Below are 17,688 nucleotides of genomic sequence, written 5' to 3' on the forward strand. Positions count from 1 at the left end.
CTCCCAATTGCCATTTAAATGGTATTAAGTTAAAGGGCCGGCAGCCATCAAAATGCCGCTGGGTGCCTGAGGTTTCCCACCCCTGTTTTAGATCAAAGGGATAAAGATACCTTTTATCATGCAGCATCAAGTCATCATTCTGAGAGGCAAAAAGTGTGTGTGTATATTAAGTATTGCCAACATAGGTATTAAGCAGATTGGGAAATTAAAAAAAATAACTTTTATTTAGCCTATTAAAAAGTCACAATGAGTCAGAAAATACCATAAAGTGCAATTAGTGCAAAGTGAATATTATACCTTCTCCCATTGGCAAACACTAACCAAGGTTAGATCATGGAGCAATCTAATTAGCACATATAGAATCTCCAAGAGTATATTTCCATACCTGAAATTTATCAAATACTCATTAGCCTAAACAATGCCCATATAGTGGCGTCTAGATAATGATATGTAAGACATAAGAGTAGAATTGTCACCCTCTTAAAATACTTTTCAAGGTGAAGGGCCCTATAGAAATATTCTTTGAAAAGCGTGTCCATGATCTAGTAGACCGTTACCTTGGTTAGTGTTTACCAGTGGGAGAAGGTATAATATTCACTTTGCACTAATTGCACTTAATGGTATTTACTGACTCATCGTGACTTTTTAATTGGGAAATAAAATATAACTTTTATTCAGCCTATATGCTTTATACATTATATGTTTTTGGGATACCCCTATTCTATTGCCCAGATAGGCCTGGCCAACAGGTTGTTGGTGCTGATAAACGTCATGTGTAATGTTCCCGATGTGCTCGGTGAGCAGGAGTCACGAAGTCTGTGCATCTGTAATCTGTTGTTGCAGCCTTGACTGCAGCTGATCATTCCTGCTGTGAACCAGGAAAACCGCAATGTAATGTATTTATATGGACCAGAATAGATGTATAATTGTATTCTCATCTTCCTCCAGTCCAAAGTAGATCCTGCCAGCGAATCTCTGCCTGTGGCTATCCGAACCTCAGAGGAACGACTCTCCAAGGGTGACATTTACTTGCTTGAGAATGGCTTGAATTTATTCATATGGATTGGTGCAAATGTGCAGCAGGCCCTTATCCAAAACCTCTTCGGTGTTTCTACTTTTAGCCAGATAGACTGTAGTTTGGTAAGTTTCAGGAATCGTGTATTTTTGTGTTTGTATGACAAAAACTGTGCTACACCATTGTGTCCAGCTGAGAATACCAACACAGAAGGGAGGTCAAAGATTCATATTTCATATCCAACACTTCAGGATCTAGGATCATGTCGAGGATAGCGGGCCAGATTTGGGGGGGGAGGTGTTTATGCTTTATTTTTTGTGTAGAATGAAAAAAAACTTAAGTAAACACTCTGGCAGTGCTGCTCTATATTTGGCTGTATTTTAATGGAGTAAATTTCTTTGGGTCCTCGCTTATTCGGCAAACTACACAAGGCTCTCCATGCTTCTGCTGTGACCGTGACACAGCCGCGACACATGCAGCCGCAGAGGGGATAAGCGGGGACCCGAAGAAATTCGCTCATCTCTACTCTTGACGGTGATGTTGGCTAGAATCGCTGGTGAATGGAGAATTCATGCCATCGGATGGGAAACACTGATATTGGAAGTATAATGTAGATTGAGGATTTTGGAAATTTTAGTTTCGATCTTCATTTAAGTGAATGGCTCAGTCGGGAACATCTGAATTCAGTTTTTCAAGTATTCAGATTGAAGCCCCCAGAACAGTCCAAAACTGGCAGCGAAACATAACGTGAACTGTAACACCAAGTTACGTTTTTTAGAGGCTTTTGTAACTTGCGGCAGAAAGAGATGAGCTTTTGTAGGAAAGTCTCTGTGACTTAAAGGAGTTTCTCATTATTTTTACATTCATCGCCAGAGGTGATAAATATATGATTGCTGGAGATCCAACTGCTGGAAACCATTCCAAAAGTTACCAGTGTGAATGGACCGATATGTCTGAGAAGTGAGCATTGCTCTTTTTGCTAAAATGGTCATGTGGAGCACTGTTGAGCTGTCCATCACATAGAAGTGAATGGAGCCCTGATCAGGCTTGCACACGGCCACCTCATTCATACAGGAAACTATAGATGCTCATTTTTGGGATCTTTGAGGGTCACTGTTATAAAACCCTTTCAGTCATATATTTATCACCTATTCTGTGGATCGATGATAAATGTATTTAGTGTGAAACTCTCTTTAAAGATGCACCATATTGCTGCAAAAATGGCACAAATGTCAACTAACCAAGAAGTATGAAGATCGAAAGATGAAAAAAATGTCATTCAGCATGGACCCCTGTAATACATTTGTCACCTTTAGCTTAATTCTAACTTGTCTAGTTGTATTTACTTATATATAATTGTATGCATTTATAGCATAAAGATTATAATGTGCCCCAATGTGTTTTCATTAGTGATGAGCGAGTGTACTTGTTGTTCGGGTGACCTCCGAGTATTTGATTGCTCAGAGATTTAGTTTTCATGCAGCAGCTGAATGATTTACAGCTACTAGCCAGGGTGAGTACATGTGTGGATTCCCTAGCAACCAGGCAACCCACACATGTACTCAGCCTGAGTAGTAGCTGTAAATCATTCAGCCGGGATGAAAACGTTATCTCCGAGCAGTCATAAATACTCGGAGGTCACCCAAGCGTGCTAAGGAAAACCCGAGCAACGAGTACACTCGCTCATCACTAGTTTTCAACACTTTCATAGGAGCAGGGCTAACTATACACGATAAAATAATGAAAACCTTTTTTTTTTTTTTTGCAATTTCACTGCACTTGGAGTTTCCCCCCCCCCCCCCTAGTTTTCCAGTATGCAATATGGTAAAATCATCAATGGAGTCATTCAAAAGTACAACTCGTCCCTCAAAAGACAAGCCCTCAGTCCTCACATGGCTGTATTGATGGAAAAATAAAAGAAAGTTCTGGCTTTGGGAAGCAGGGGAGCAAAAAACAAAAATGGAAAATCCCAAGGTGGTGAAGTGGTTACATGTGACTGGCGCTAATACAATCTGATCAGTGGAGTTGCCGGGTGTTTAGACCACTGCCAAATCTGATGACCGATCTTACTGCATCCCGTTTAAAGTCTAGTCATAATTATGACATGCATAAAACCGTTTTCTCTGACATTTTTTGGCTGCAGAGTTCTCTACCGGTCCTGGATAATCCTGTCTCAAATAAAATGCATGCAATTGTCACCATGTTCAGAGCACAGAGACCACGATACATGAAGGTGAGAAAACTACTACTTTATTTAAAGGGAAGGTGCCATATAAAAAAATTCAACAATTGAAAAAATGTTAAGTACTGCTGTTTAATTTTTTTTTTTGTTGTTGTTGTAAATATTTGTTTTAATTAAATAAAATATAAAAAAAATGTAAAGAGTTTTGATATTTTCCACACTTAAAACACTAGAGGAAGCAGCTGCTGAAATTTTCCATGAAAAGCTAGTGTACAACTAGCTCACATTACAACTGCAGCAAATGTGGGCTGGATCTGCTCACATGTGTGACGTCACCGCTCTCCTCGCCTTCTGCAAAAAGATCAGAAAGAATGAAATTTAGGATCACAGTGAGGAGCCATTTTGTTGGTGACTGCAAAGTGATACTTAGATGTAGGGAGGGGAGGGAATTAATGTGGTGTATTGTGTGGCACCGCTTTATCCACTTCTATAGGAGCAGTGGTGTGCTCACTAGTGATAAGCGAGTATACTCGTTACTCGAGATTTCCCGAGCACGCTCGGGGGTCCTCCGAGTATTTATTAGTGCTCAGAGATTTAGTTTTCATCACCGCAGCTGAATGAATTACATCTCGTAGCCAGCATAAGTACATGTGGGGATTCCCTAGCAACCAGGCAACACCGACATGTACTTATGCTGGCTAACAGATGTAAATCATTCAGCTTCGACAAGAAAAACTAAAACTCCGAATACTAAAAAATACTCGGAGGACCCCCGAGCATGCTCGGGAAATCTCGAGTAACGAGACCTGAACTGAGCAGGGTCACTAAGTACTCCGCTGCTCTCATAGAAGTAAACAGAGCTGGGTGATGCCTTACACCACAGCTCCCATAAAAGTGGACAAGCAGAGTCACGCATTACACCATTGCTCCCATAGAAGTGGACAGAGTGGGCTCACACATTACACCACTACTCCCATATAAGTTGACGTTACTGAATTTATTTTTTGGAAGGGTAGGGAATTAGTGTCCGTCCACCTCAATGGGAGCAGTGGTGTATTGTATGACACCACTCCGTCCACTACATTACTGCAATAGAAGTGGACAGAGCAGACTCACATTAATTGCTCCACCAAAAAAATATTCAATTCGGTCACAGAAGAGCATATTTACGGTAATAACTTTACATAATTACGAAGTAATTTTCATCCTATTCAACCTCCTAGTTTCCCCATATAGTCCTCCATATAGTACAATGGGCCCCACATAGTGCTCCACAGTATAATGGCCCCACATAGAATAGATACCGTATATACTCGAGTATAAGCCGAGATTTTGAGCCCAAAATTTTGGGCTGAAAGTGCCCCTCTCGGCTTATACTCGAGTGGCAGGGTCGGCGGGTGAGGGGGAGAGGGCGCTGAGGCATACTCGCCTAGTCCCGGCGGTCCTGACGCTCCCTCTGCCGGTCCCACGGTCTTCGGTGCTGCAGCTCTTCCCCTGTTCAGCGGTCACGTGGGACTGCTGATTAGAGAAATGAATATGCGGCTCCACCTCCCATAGGGGTGGAGCCGCATATTGATTTCTCTAATCAGCGGTGCCGGTGACCGCTGATAGAGGAAGAGGCTGCGGCACCGAAGACCGTGTGACAGGCAGAGGGAGCGGGACGCCGGGAGCAGGTAAGTATGTAATATATTCACCTGTCCGCGTTCCACACGCCGGGCGCCGCTCTGTCTTCACGTCCTCTTGCACTGACTGTGCAGGTCAGAGGGCGCGATGACGCATATAGTGTGCGCGGCGCCCTCTGCCTGATCAGTCAGTGCGGAGAGACGCCGGGAGCTGCAAGCAAGAGAGGTGAGTATGGTATTTTTTTTATTGCAGCAGCAATGGCACAGCTGTATATGGCACAGCTATGGGGCAATAATGAACGTCGCAGAGCACTATATGGCACAGCTATGGGGCAATAATGAACGTCGCAGAGCACTATATGGCAGCTATGGGGCAATAATGAACGGTGGAGAGCACTATATGGCACAGCTATGGGGCAATAATGAACGGCGCAGAGCACTATATGGCACAGCTATGGGGAGATATGAACGGTGCAGAGCACTATATGGCACAGCTATGGGGAGATATGAACGGTGCAGAGCACTATATGGCACAGCTATGGGGCAATAATGAACGGTGGAGAGCACTATATGGCACAGCTATGGGGCAATAATGAACGGCGCAGAGCACTATATGGCACAGCTATGGGGAGATATGAACGGTGCAGAGCACTATATGGCACAGCTATGGGGAGATATGAACGGTGCAGAGCACTATATGGCACAGCTATGGGGCAATAATGAACGGTGGAGAGCACTATATGGCACAGCTATGGGGCAATAATGAACGGTGCAGAGCACTATATGGCACAGCTATGGGGCAATAATGAATGGTGCAGAGCACTATATGGCACAGCTATGGGGCCATAATGAACGGTGCAGAGCATTATATGGGGCACAGCTTTATATGGAGCATCTTATGGGGCAATAATGAACAGTAAGGAGCATCTATTTTTATTTTTGAAATTCACCGGTAGCTGCTGCATTTTCCACCCTAGGCTTATACTCGAGTCAATAACTTTTCCCAGTTTTTTGTGGCAAAATTAGGGGGGTCGGCTTATACTCGGGTCGGCTTATACTCGAGTGTATACGGTAGATATCGTGTAGTTATGTAATTTAACAAGTCCCCTACATATAATAAGCTTGCATACTTTAGTGCATGTGGCACTAAGGGATGTTTAGCCTGTTTATCGTAATACATATTTGAAAAAAAAAAAAGCCATGCACCCCCCGCCTCCCTATTTTTCGATGATCAAGAAAGGTAAAGCAGACCATTGTGAGCTGATATTATCAGGCTGGGAAGGGCTATGGCTATTTGTCCCTTCCCAGCTTAAAAATCCCATCCCGCAGCTGCCCCAGAAGTGAAGCATTAGATTATATCCACCAATTCTGGCTTTTTGTCCAGCTTTTCCCCATTGCCCTGGAGATGTGGCAATCAGGGTAATGATAGTTGGGGTTGATGACAGCAGTGATTTGTCAGACATACCCAATATTTATTTATTTATTTTTTTACTTCATTTATTTAAAATATACATAAGAACAAACACAATTCCCATATCCATAAACAGGAGTACACTTTATAATACTGGTTTACAAAATTAGAAACAACAATGTATGAATTAGTACGTGTTCATTCCCATGTCTGATCAGACATACCCCTTATTAACCTAGTAATGAAAAACACACACACAGAATAATACATTTTATTTAAAAACACTTCCTGACACTTTCCCTGGTTCATCAGTTTATTTTGGGGGGGAATAAGCCATAACTGTTCGCTGTAGTCCAAGGAATCCGCCATAGTTCAGAAATGGATAAACGTAAAACATAAAAAGAGAGAAATAAAGACAAGACACTGTCCCTCGTTCACCAATTTATTAGAAAACAAAAAGTTCCCACTGTGGACTGATGTAGCCCATGCCGTTCCCACGACGACCCACAAATTCGACGTCCAAAGGCTATGGAGCCTCGTTCAGAGAATGAAGCTCTGTAGGCCGTAGCAGCAGCCACTCAGTGTCCAGCAGTGATCTGCGAGACCTGGCGTCTGTGACTCCACTAAGTGATGCACCCCATATAGTGCTCCACAGTGTAATGGCCCCATATAGTCCACCATACAATATAATTGTCCCATACATGATAATGGTCCCACATGGTGTACTAAAATATAATGTATTATATACCGTAATTATTAATACAAAAATAAAAATCGTGGCACCTTCCCTTTAACCCCCCTTCTCGTATCTGACCACATTTATTCATAACTAACATGTATTTTTCCCATTTCCTCTTCCAGTTGCTGATCATCAAGCAGGATGACAAGCTTGAGATGTTTTTCAAACACCTGTTGGTAGAAGACAAGAACATAAATGGAGGCGCTTCCTATGTAGATTTCCTGTGTCACATGCACAAGGAGATCCGTCAGCTTCTCAGTTAGAGCTTGAAGACCCTGTGGCTCCCATCTGTGTTGACATTGGAGAAGTGACGCAACCATCTTGGTCTTTTTACTATGCTACTACAAACAGGACACCAGATAACCGATGTACTCTCATTCTGATTGACCTCCCGCTCTTGTCTTTATTTTAAATGACATCCTTTACAGCCCTCCCTGCCTTTCCCCAAATTTAATGAAAAAACCATGAATTGGAATTGTTTACTGTAGAAAAGGTCTTAAATAAGATCCGATAACTATTTTCAGACATAATAAATGATGAAACAAAGCTCTGTCTATAAAACCATTTATATTGAGGATTGTTCAGGTCGCTAAGGGAACGTCCATGTCATCATCTACTAAGGAAGATGATTTTTGGAAGTAGCTTTTGGAGTCGCCACATCATATGAGCAAACTATCAAATTCATTAGACTTGAGTGGAAAGGAAGGATCTGTTGCTATGAACGGAATGGTCTTATGCTATATTATTTTATTATTAAGTCTAAATATGAAGAATTTATGATTAGAGACCTCACTTTAATGTGTGTTCCTTTTCCCAACTCCATAAATTGACAAACCAGATTGTTAAAATGTAGTTGTTTTTAAAGATTGTATCATGGCCACACAGTTTAAAGAAACAAATCTATCTCCAATCAAATATAATTTCCTATAAATATTCCCCGTACTTATGTGGAGCTGGCGCCTAATATCCGTGCTTTACTTTTGCTTATTACCTTGATGGAAGATCTGAATGAAACTATTGAATGAGGCTAACAAGAACAATCCTAAATGAATATTGAAATCCAAATGTCTAATTTTGTATACAGAATGTGTAACATAATTATGGCCCAATGATCTAAGCCGAAATTCCACTTGCAATGTACACATCTTCTGCTAAATTCGTGCAGGCTCTCAGGAAAAGATGGCCATATATTATGGATATCAGCACTGAGAATGTTCCTGAACCTGCATGTTATGCTACTGCGATATCAAGAATATTTGTATTTCTTTTACATTTTCTGTTTGAGAATTGAAAGTTGGGAACGAAGAAAAGATTGGGTAGATTATGGATTTTGTTTTTGGCCAAAATTGCATCCGTGGCAAAGAATTGCTGGGCAGCCTTGGTGAAAATTGATGAAAGCTGATTAATAACTGCATCATCCTTACATGTTCTTAAGAGGAAGGCGCTGAGGTGTCCGATGCCTTCAGAATTCAGCATTCCATGCCCCCGTGCCATTTTTGCTGCCAGCTGTCCTGCATGTGTCATTTTGTTGAGAAAAAGGCACAATTATCTCTGAGAACGGCCATGTTCAGATGAAGAGCCTTTTTCAAAGGACTCATCTGTTCCTCACGAAGTCCCAGAAGTTTATTTATGGTAGATGATTGTCAGTATTTTCACTCTCATAACAAGCATCAAAAACCAACTAGATCACCCAGGAAAAAAAACAAGGTCTTGGCTGCATTTGATACCAGTGCTTAGTATTGCTGTGTTGATTGCAAAATGGAAACAATATAAATTATATATTCATTTTTTTCTTGTTTGTTTTGCCATTGTATCTAAATTTGTAAAGAAATAAATACTTTTTTTTAGTTTGAATTGCTTAGAAAATGGCTTAAAGGGGTTGTTCCAAGTTTTAAATGTTGGCCAATTATTTCAGGAACAAAAAAGTATTATTCTTTGCAAATACTTTGCTGTTTAAAAAAAAATTCCTCCACTAGCGCACCATTCATAGCCTTTGTGTTGCTGGCCGTGGAGCTGACTTGACTAGTCTCATTGCTCAGGATGACTGCCTTCAGGGTTGGTATGTAGAGGTAATTTTTAGTGATGAGCGAATATACTCGTTGCTCAGGTGGTCTTCGAGTATTTGTGACTGCTCGGAGATTGTTTTCCTTGCAGCAGCTGCATTATTTGCAGCTATTTGACAGTTTGAATACATGTGGGGATTCCCTAGCAACCAGGCAACCCCCACATGTACTCAGGCTGGCTAGTAGCTGTAAATCATGCAGCTGCGTCAACAAAAACTAAATCTCCGAGCAGTCACGAATACTCGGAAACCACCCGAGCGTGATCAGGAAAACCCGAGAAACGAGTACACTCGCTCATCACTGGTAATTTTCTTTTCATGGACCCATGTTCTTGTTCGCTGATGCAAGTTGATGCAGCAGTGCATGCCCTGCTACATGACAATCAGGGACAGTGTTTGATACACTGTGAATCAGAAGTGCATCATGTGTATTGTGCTACATCACAGTAAAGGTACCGTCACACTAGACGATATCGCTAGCGATCCGTGACATTGCAGCGTCCTGGCTAGCGATATCGTCCAGTGTGACAGGCAGCAGCGATCAGGCCCCTGCTGTGATATCGCTGGTCGGGGAAGAAAGTCCAGAACTTTATTTCGTCGCTGGCTCTCCCGCTGACATCGCTGAATCGGCGTGTGTGACGCCGATTCAGCGATGTCTTCGCTGGTAACCAGGGTAAACATCGGGTTACTAAGCGCAGGGCCGCGCATAGTAACCCGATGTTTACCCTGGTTACCATCGTTAAGGTAAAAAAAACAACCACTTCATACTTGCCTACCGCTGTCTGTCCCCGGCGCTCAGCTTCTCTGCTCTGGCTGTGAGCACAGCGGCTGGAAAGCAGAGCGGTGACGTCACCGCTCTGCTTTCCGGCTGCCCGGCGCTCACAGCCAGAGCAGAGAAGCTGAGCGCCGGGGACAGACAGCGGTAGGTAAGTATGTAGTGGTTGGTTTTTTTTACTTTAACGATGGTAACCAGGGTAAACATCGGGTTACTAAGTGCGGCCCTGCGCTTAGTAACCCGATGTTTACCCTGGTTACCGGCATCGTTGGTCGCTGGAGAGCTGTCTGTGTGACAGCTCTCCAGCGACCAAACAGCGACGCTGCAGCGATCCGGATCGTTGTCGGTATCGCTGCAGCGTCGGTTAGTGTGACGGTACCTTTAAGGAACGCTTATGACAATGATACAGCAATAAATCATTTATGCACTGCTGCATCACAGTGAGTGACTGTGTGAGGCAGTAATGCATCATTAATGCCTCCTACATGTAAGCAAGGATGAAGATAAGGACCATTGTGTGACAAGCTGACACAGCAGGGCATCATTTATGCCCTACTACATCACCGCAGGGGTTGAGAGCTAATTTGACATGGTAGTATTGTATTTTTTGGGGGAGAGGTAAATATATATGTAGAGGGCCATAAAGGTACCGTCACATTAAGCGACGCTGCAGCGATATAGGCAACGATGCCGATCGCTGCAGCGTCGCTGGAGAGCTGTCACACACGCCGATTCAGCGATGTCAGCGGGAGATCCAGCAACGAAATAAAGTTCTGGACTTTCCCCAGTGACCAACGATCTCCCAGCAGGGGCCTGATCGTTGGTCGCTGTCACGCATAACGATTTAGTTAACGATATCGTTGCTACGCCACAAAAAGCAACGATATCGTTAACTATATCGTTATGTGTGACGGTACCTTAAGACTTTATATACTTTACATTAAAACTACAACACCTAGAAGGAACTGTCATGGATTTATAGAAATCACAGGATGAATAAACATGTTAATCATATGTAAAGGATCACAAAATGAAACCACATTTTCCAGGTCACCACCTGACAGCACACTGGAGGACGTCCTTCTTATCCATCATGGGACTGGAAACACGAGAGGTTAAAAGGACCCTCCCCCTACCACCCTTCAGTGTTATGGATAGGAACGGACGACAGGTCTGACCGTTCTGTGCGGGAGGTGTGGATCGGGGGGGCTTTGCTTCACCCTTCCCACCATGAGGCACCCGCTGGCCGACACCCGCCCAAGGGTCCCTCTGCCTACCAGTGTAGTGCTGCTCCTGGTTTGAGGGTCGCTTCCCCCTGCCGGGGGCTCTCGACCCTTCCGTCGTGCTCCTTGGTGCTTGCGATCCCGGCGGCTGCCTCTGATGATGGCGGCGTCTCCATGCGGCTGCTGGGGGAGGCCAAACCACGCTGCACCGCGCTCAGTTTCCTGCCGCGCGTCACTTCCGGTTTGCGGACGAGGGGGGCGGGCGGCGTCTCTTCAGCTAGAGGAAGTTCCAGAGTGGTCAGATGGCGCGGGAGCGCTGCACCAGACGAACAGAATAAATAGGTATGTGCTGTGAGCATTAGGCGATCTCCAAGAGAACATGGAGGACGCAGCCAGATCGGAGGGGCAGGAGAGCATAGCGCCAGTAAGTGGGGCGAGAGCCCTGTATTATACCTAAAAAAAAAAAAAAAAAATGTCCACCATACTAGCGAGTGCTATGTACCGTATTTCTTATAGGCTACCTCCTTGTCTGAGAAATCCTTAAAGAAGCCCAGCAGAAATAAAAAGTGTCCTATCTGTGAGGCTAAGATGAAGGATACCTGGCAGAAACCCCTGTGTGAAGCATGCACCTGCAGGATCATAGGAGAGGAGCAGGCTTCTCTTATGACAAATATGAGGGCCATTATAAGAGAGGAGGTTCAAGCTTCCGTATCAGGCCTAGTACTCCCTACATACATTACATTCTGTATGGAGCACTATTTGGTGCCAATAATACTGTATGGAGAAATGTATGGGGCTTATTAAACTGTATGGAACTTTGTATGGGGTGATCATTCTGTATGGAACATTTATGGGACCTATTATATACTGTATGGAGCACATTATTCTGTATAGAGCAATATGTCTGGCTCATTATACTGTATGGAGCAAAATGTGAGGCTCATACTGCATACAGCATTATATGGGGTCCATTATTCTGTATGGAGCAATATATGAGGCTCATTATTCCATATGGAGCACTATGTGGTGCCCATATTACTGAAAGAAGCAATATATGGGGCTTTTTATTCTGTAAGGATCAATATGTTGCTTATTATACTGTATGGAGCACTATGCGATGCAAATAATACTGTATACAGCAATATATGTGGCTTATACTGTATGGAGCTTTATATGGGGCTCATTATTCTGTATGGAGCACTATACGGTGCCCATAATACTGTATAGAGGACTATGTGATGCCCATAATACTGTATGGAGGACTATGTGATGCCCATAATACTGTATGGAGGACTATACTGTCTGGTTTCTGAGCTATTAGGATTTACAATAGATATCACTCATGTAATGTAAGAAGTGAAATATTTGGCATCTATAATATAAGCTGGGAGCGTCACTCTGTCCGAAGCCTTTATAGACTGCGCAAGCGCAAGTGCCGGCGCAGTCTGGGCCCCACAGAGTGATGCTCCCAGGAGATCACGGTATGTGTAAACACTGAACGCACACCGCGATCTCCAACAGAGAAGCAGGGACTGCCAGGAGGGTAAGTATGAGCTATATTCACCTGGCCCCGTTCCACCGCTGCGCGCCCCCATCTTCCCGGTCCTCGGCCTGTGACCTTCAGTTTAGAGGGCGCGATGACGCGCTTAATGCGCGCCGGCGCCGCCCTCTGACTGACAAGTCACAGCCAGAGGACTGGGAAGATGGCGGCGCGCAGCGGTGGAACGGGGCCAGGTGAATATAGTAAGTGCTGGGGGGCACTAAAACCTGGAGCCAGCCCTGCCTCAGACCCCACACTGGACAGACCAGAGCAGGGCGTGGGGGGACACAGAGAGGTATAAATGCTATAATTACGTGTGAGAATGTCAATACTTACATTGGATGTTGGTCCCTGCCAGCTGTAATAGTAACAGAGAAATGCATAAAGGCCATGAAATATTTCAGCTTCTTACATTGTCCTGTACATCACACACTCATATGCCCACACAGTATATAACACAGGCCACGTAGTATATAACACAGCCCACGTAATATATAACACTGCCCACATAGTATATAACACTGCCCACGTAGTATTTAGAAGCCATGCAGTATATAGCAGTGTGGGCACCATATCCCTGTTAACTATTTTTTATTTTAATTATTTTTTTTATCTACTCACCCTGCGGCATCCAGCGAAGCTGTCCCGATGCAGGCACTGCTGCCGCCAGCTTCCGTTCCCAGAGATGCATTGCGAAATTACCCAGATGACTTAGCGGTCCTGCAAGGGTAATTTCGCAAAGCATTTCTGGGAACGGAAGCTGGCGGCAGCCGCGCGAGCACGCATCGACGGACGACGGAAGGTGAGAATAGCAGGTTTTTGTTTATTATTTTTAACATTAGATTTTTTTACTATTGATGCAGCATAGGCAGCATCAATAGTAAAAATTTGGTCACACAGGGTTAATAGCAGCGTTAACAGAGTGCGTTACGCCGCAGTATAATGCGGTCCGTTAACCCTGCCATTAACCCTGTGTGAGCGCTGACTGTAAGGGAGTATGGAGCGGGCGCCGGGCACTAACTGGACGGAAGTAGGGAGGGACTAATTCTTGGCCGAGCTGTGCCTGTCGCTGATTGGTCACGGCCACTCAGCGACGCGGGATTTCCATAACAGACGGAAGTGCCCCTTAGACAAAAAAATATATATATACATACACACACACATACACACACACACGGCTAAAAGTGTTTTTATTTATGTAGCGGTGTGTACTTTGGCTATCTGTGCATGTATGTGTGTACACACACACTGGTAATCGTACAATATATTCTATATTAGTACCTGAGACTCAGTAGACAGTATGTGTAATGGTAAATATCACTTCAGTTCGCCTTATCACCAGGTTTGGCCACTATAATATACGGCCACCACCTTTCAGGGCTTATCTACAGCATTCTATAATGCTGTATATCTGCCCCCGATTCGACCTGAAAGATAAGAAAAATACATTTTATTATACTCACCTGCGGTGCGGTCTGGTCCGATAGGCGTCGCAGGTCTTGGTCCGGCGCCTCCCATCTTATGATCGCCGCCCTCCTATTGCTTCTTGGCTCCCCGGCATCGCGCTTCGGTGCAGGCGTACTAATCTGCCTTGTTGAGGGCAGAGCAAAATACTGCAGTGCACAGGCGCTGGGCCTCTGATCTTTCCCGGAACCTGCGCACTGCAGTACTTTCCTATGCCCTCTACAGGGCAGATAAGTACGCCTGCACAGGAGCGCGATGCCGGGGAGCCATGAAGCAACAGGAGGGCGGCGATTATAAGATGGGAGGCGCCGGACACGGACCTGTGACACCCATCGGACGGGACCGCCCGGTGAGTATAATAAAATGTATTTTTCTTATCTTGCAGGTCGGATAGGGGGCAGATATACAGTATTATAGGATGCTGTAGATAAGCCCTGAAAGGCAGTAGCCTTATCTTATATCTGCCAAACTTGGTGACAGGTTTGCTTTAACGGGGCATTCCCGGGGCCAGACAAATTGCCAATGCAGCTGCATCAGGCCCAGAAGAGGAGTGAAGCCACTGACGCCAGCAAATATTTCAGCTCGATCTGCATCCTCAAACGCACTTTCAGCTGAGATATATTGCAGCGCAGGTCATCCGCCTGTTCCGCTGCAGAACACGCCACTGACCAATTTGCGTCCAGGAGCTGACCTCTGTGTGTCCACGACTGGGGGCATATGGCAGTGACGCCATGAGCAACGGTGAGGATGCTGAAGTCTGCTGGCGGCTCCTGCACCGGTTGCAGAAGTGGACGCCGTGTGGAGAAAGGTGAGTAGGATCGGTTTTTTTTTTTCATGTGTTGCAGAAGAATAATACAACTTATCAGAGAAAGCGTCATGTAGCGCTATGCCCGACATGGTGTCCCCTCCTCCCTCCATGCAGGGATGCCAGCTTACTCACCGGCCCATGGCGCTGTCCCTGCATGCTCATGCCTTCTCCCTCCACTATGCACGCTGCACTGTGTCCCGACGGTGTGCCTAAGGTGCGTGTGCGCGCGCTCCCCTGTTCTAATAGGGGCATCACGCACACAAGGTAAATGCTCCTAGCAACAGCTGGGAGGCATTTAGTTAAATGTATGTTCACTTGCAAGATGTCTCCCAGGCAATAGCTTGAAGACATCTTGTATAAAAAGCACCCTCCTCAATAGGGAGGTGCCTGAGCAATACCTATCGTTACCGTGGGGGAAACAAGTATTTGATCCCTTGCAAATTTTGTTTTCCCATGGACATGAACAGTCTACAGTTTTAATGGTAGGTTAATTTTAACATTCAGAGACAGAATATTAAAAAAAAAAATCCAGGGAATTACTTTGTATAAATTACATAAATTTATTTGCATTTTGCAGTGAGAAATAAGTATTTGATCCCCTACCAACCATTAAGGCTATGTGCACATGTTGCAGATTTTGATGCGGATCCGCAGCGTTTTTGGACGTGTGGAATTGCATCAAATCTGCAGTGTAGTGCACAAGCAATGTTAGGCAATGGGAAATTGAGAATTGTTGTGCACATGCTGCGGCAAAAAAAGCGCGGATTTGCAGCGTTTTAGTTTCCACAGCATGTCAATTCTATTGGCGGATCTGCAGCGTTCCTGCATCCATTGACTACCATTGAGTCAGGCAAATCAGCAGCAAAACCGCAGGTTTAAAATAGATCTGCGGATTTGCTAAGGAGTTGACCTGCGAGAAACGCTGCAGATTGAGAGGAGGAAGTGTGTGTGTGGGCGGAAACTGTGTGCGCGGAGAAGATGTGCCTCTGTGTGTTTGCAGGGGTCTGCGGGGCTGTGTGTGTCTGCGGGGCTGTGTGTGTGTGCTGGGGTCTGTGGCTGTCTGCGGGGCTGTGTATGTGTGTGCGGGACTGTGTGTGTGTGTGTACGGGGCTGTGTGTAGGCAGGCATCGTCCGATGGGACTACTAGTCCCATCCGGCTATGCCTGCTGCATTGACAGCTAGCCAGATGATGGGACAGCAGTAGTCCCATCATCCGGCTACTGTGTTCAAGTGTAAAAAAAAAAAAAACACATACACACATACAGTAGATACATATAGACATACAATACATACAACATACAGTACATACTTACCATACAGCTAGTCCCCGAAGCCCTCGATCACCTGTAAAAAATGTTTTTCTATGCAGCTGGTCCTGAGTGTCGGCGGCAATGCCGGGTATTGAGGTGCGAGACTCGTGTGACTTTCTTGCAATTGTGACTCCGGCATAACGCAGATTTTGTGTGTGTATGTGTCTTTAACTCTTTATGTACCATTTTATTATGTTTATTACTAAATATCGGGCTTGGTATTATCTATCTATCTATAGATATATCTATAGATAGATGATAGATCTATAGATAGATCAATCTATCTATAGATCTATCATCCAGGGCCGTATTTGGCACTAGGCACTTTATGGCACGTGCCTAGGGCGCCAGGATTCGGGGGCGGCACCTGAGCAAGTTTTTTTTTTTACATTAAAGTCCAGGGTCACTGCCCGCACGCCAGACCACCGCCCGCCAACCTCCTTGTAGACATGATACTCACCCTCCTCCAGCGGTGCCTGCAGCTCCTATGGTCTCAGCGCCAGCAACTCGTCCTGTTCTCAGCGGTCACATGGTACCGCTCATTAAAGTGATGAATATGGATGCATCTTAATGAGCGGTACCAAGTGACCGCTATCACAGGAAGAAGCTGCAGCGCCGGAACAGAGATACTGGGACTTTCAGCGCGGTGGAGAAAGAAGGTGAGTATGAAAGGGGAGGGAGGACGGGGGGGGGGGGGAGGATGGAGGACAGAGGAGGAAGGGGGGTGGGTGGAGGATGGATGGGGGGGCCATGCATACAAGATGGGACCAGGGGAGCAGAGCCATGCACACAAGATAGGACCGAGGGAGCAGAGCCATGCACACAAGATGGGACCGGGGGAGCAGAGCCATGCACACAAGATGGGAGCAGAGCCATGCACACAAGATAGGACCGAGGGAGCAGAGCCATGCACACAAGATGGGACCAGGGGAGCAGAGCCATGCACACAAGATAGGACCGAGGGAGCAGAGCCATGCACACAAGATGGGACCGGGGGAGCAGAGCCATGCACACAAGATAGGACCGAGGGAGCAGAGCCATGCATACAAGATGGGACCAGGGGAGCAGAGCCATGCACACAAGATAGGACCGAGGGAGCAGAGCCATGCACACAAGATGGGACCGGGGGAGCAGAGCCATGCACACAAGATGGGACCAGGGGAGCAGAGCCATGCACACAAGATAGGACCGAGGGAGCAGAGCCATGCACACAAGATGGGACCAGGGGAGCAGAGCCATGCACACAAGATAGGACCGAGGGAGCAGAGCCATGCACACAAGATGGGACCGGGGGAGCAGAGCCATGCACACAAGATGGGAAGGGGGGGAGCAGAGACATGCATACATGATGGGGGGAGCTGAGCCATGCACACAAGATGGGAAAGGGGGGGAGCAGAGACATGCATACATGATGGGGGGAGCTGAGCCATGCATACAAGATGGGACAGGGGAGGAGGGGGAGCCAAGCCATGCATACAACAAGGGGAGCCACACACAGCAGGACAGGATGGAGGGAACCACACATACCGGGATAGGA

General features: G+C 45.6%; 1 protein-coding gene across 4 annotated transcripts in view; it reads left to right on the top strand.

Moving 5' to 3' along the window:
• SEC24C (SEC24 homolog C, COPII coat complex component) overlaps window positions 1-8,823 on the top strand; it is a 128,624-nt gene extending 119,801 nt beyond the window's left edge. For all 4 annotated transcript variants that reach the window (XM_069753244.1, XM_069753245.1, XM_069753247.1 and 1 more), the window contains 3 exons: window positions 949-1,140; window positions 3,159-3,248; window positions 7,092-8,823. In XM_069753244.1, the coding sequence (XP_069609345.1) occupies window positions 949-1,140; window positions 3,159-3,248; window positions 7,092-7,232 (423 nt within the window). In that variant the 3' untranslated portion in view covers window positions 7,233-8,823. The remainder of the gene's footprint in view (window positions 1-948; window positions 1,141-3,158; window positions 3,249-7,091) is intronic.
• The last annotated feature ends 8,865 nt before the right edge of the window (window positions 8,824-17,688 follow it).

Source organism: Ranitomeya imitator, chromosome 2, assembly GCF_032444005.1.
Source record: "Ranitomeya imitator isolate aRanImi1 chromosome 2, aRanImi1.pri, whole genome shotgun sequence".
Lineage (NCBI taxonomy): Eukaryota > Metazoa > Chordata > Amphibia > Anura > Dendrobatidae > Ranitomeya > Ranitomeya imitator.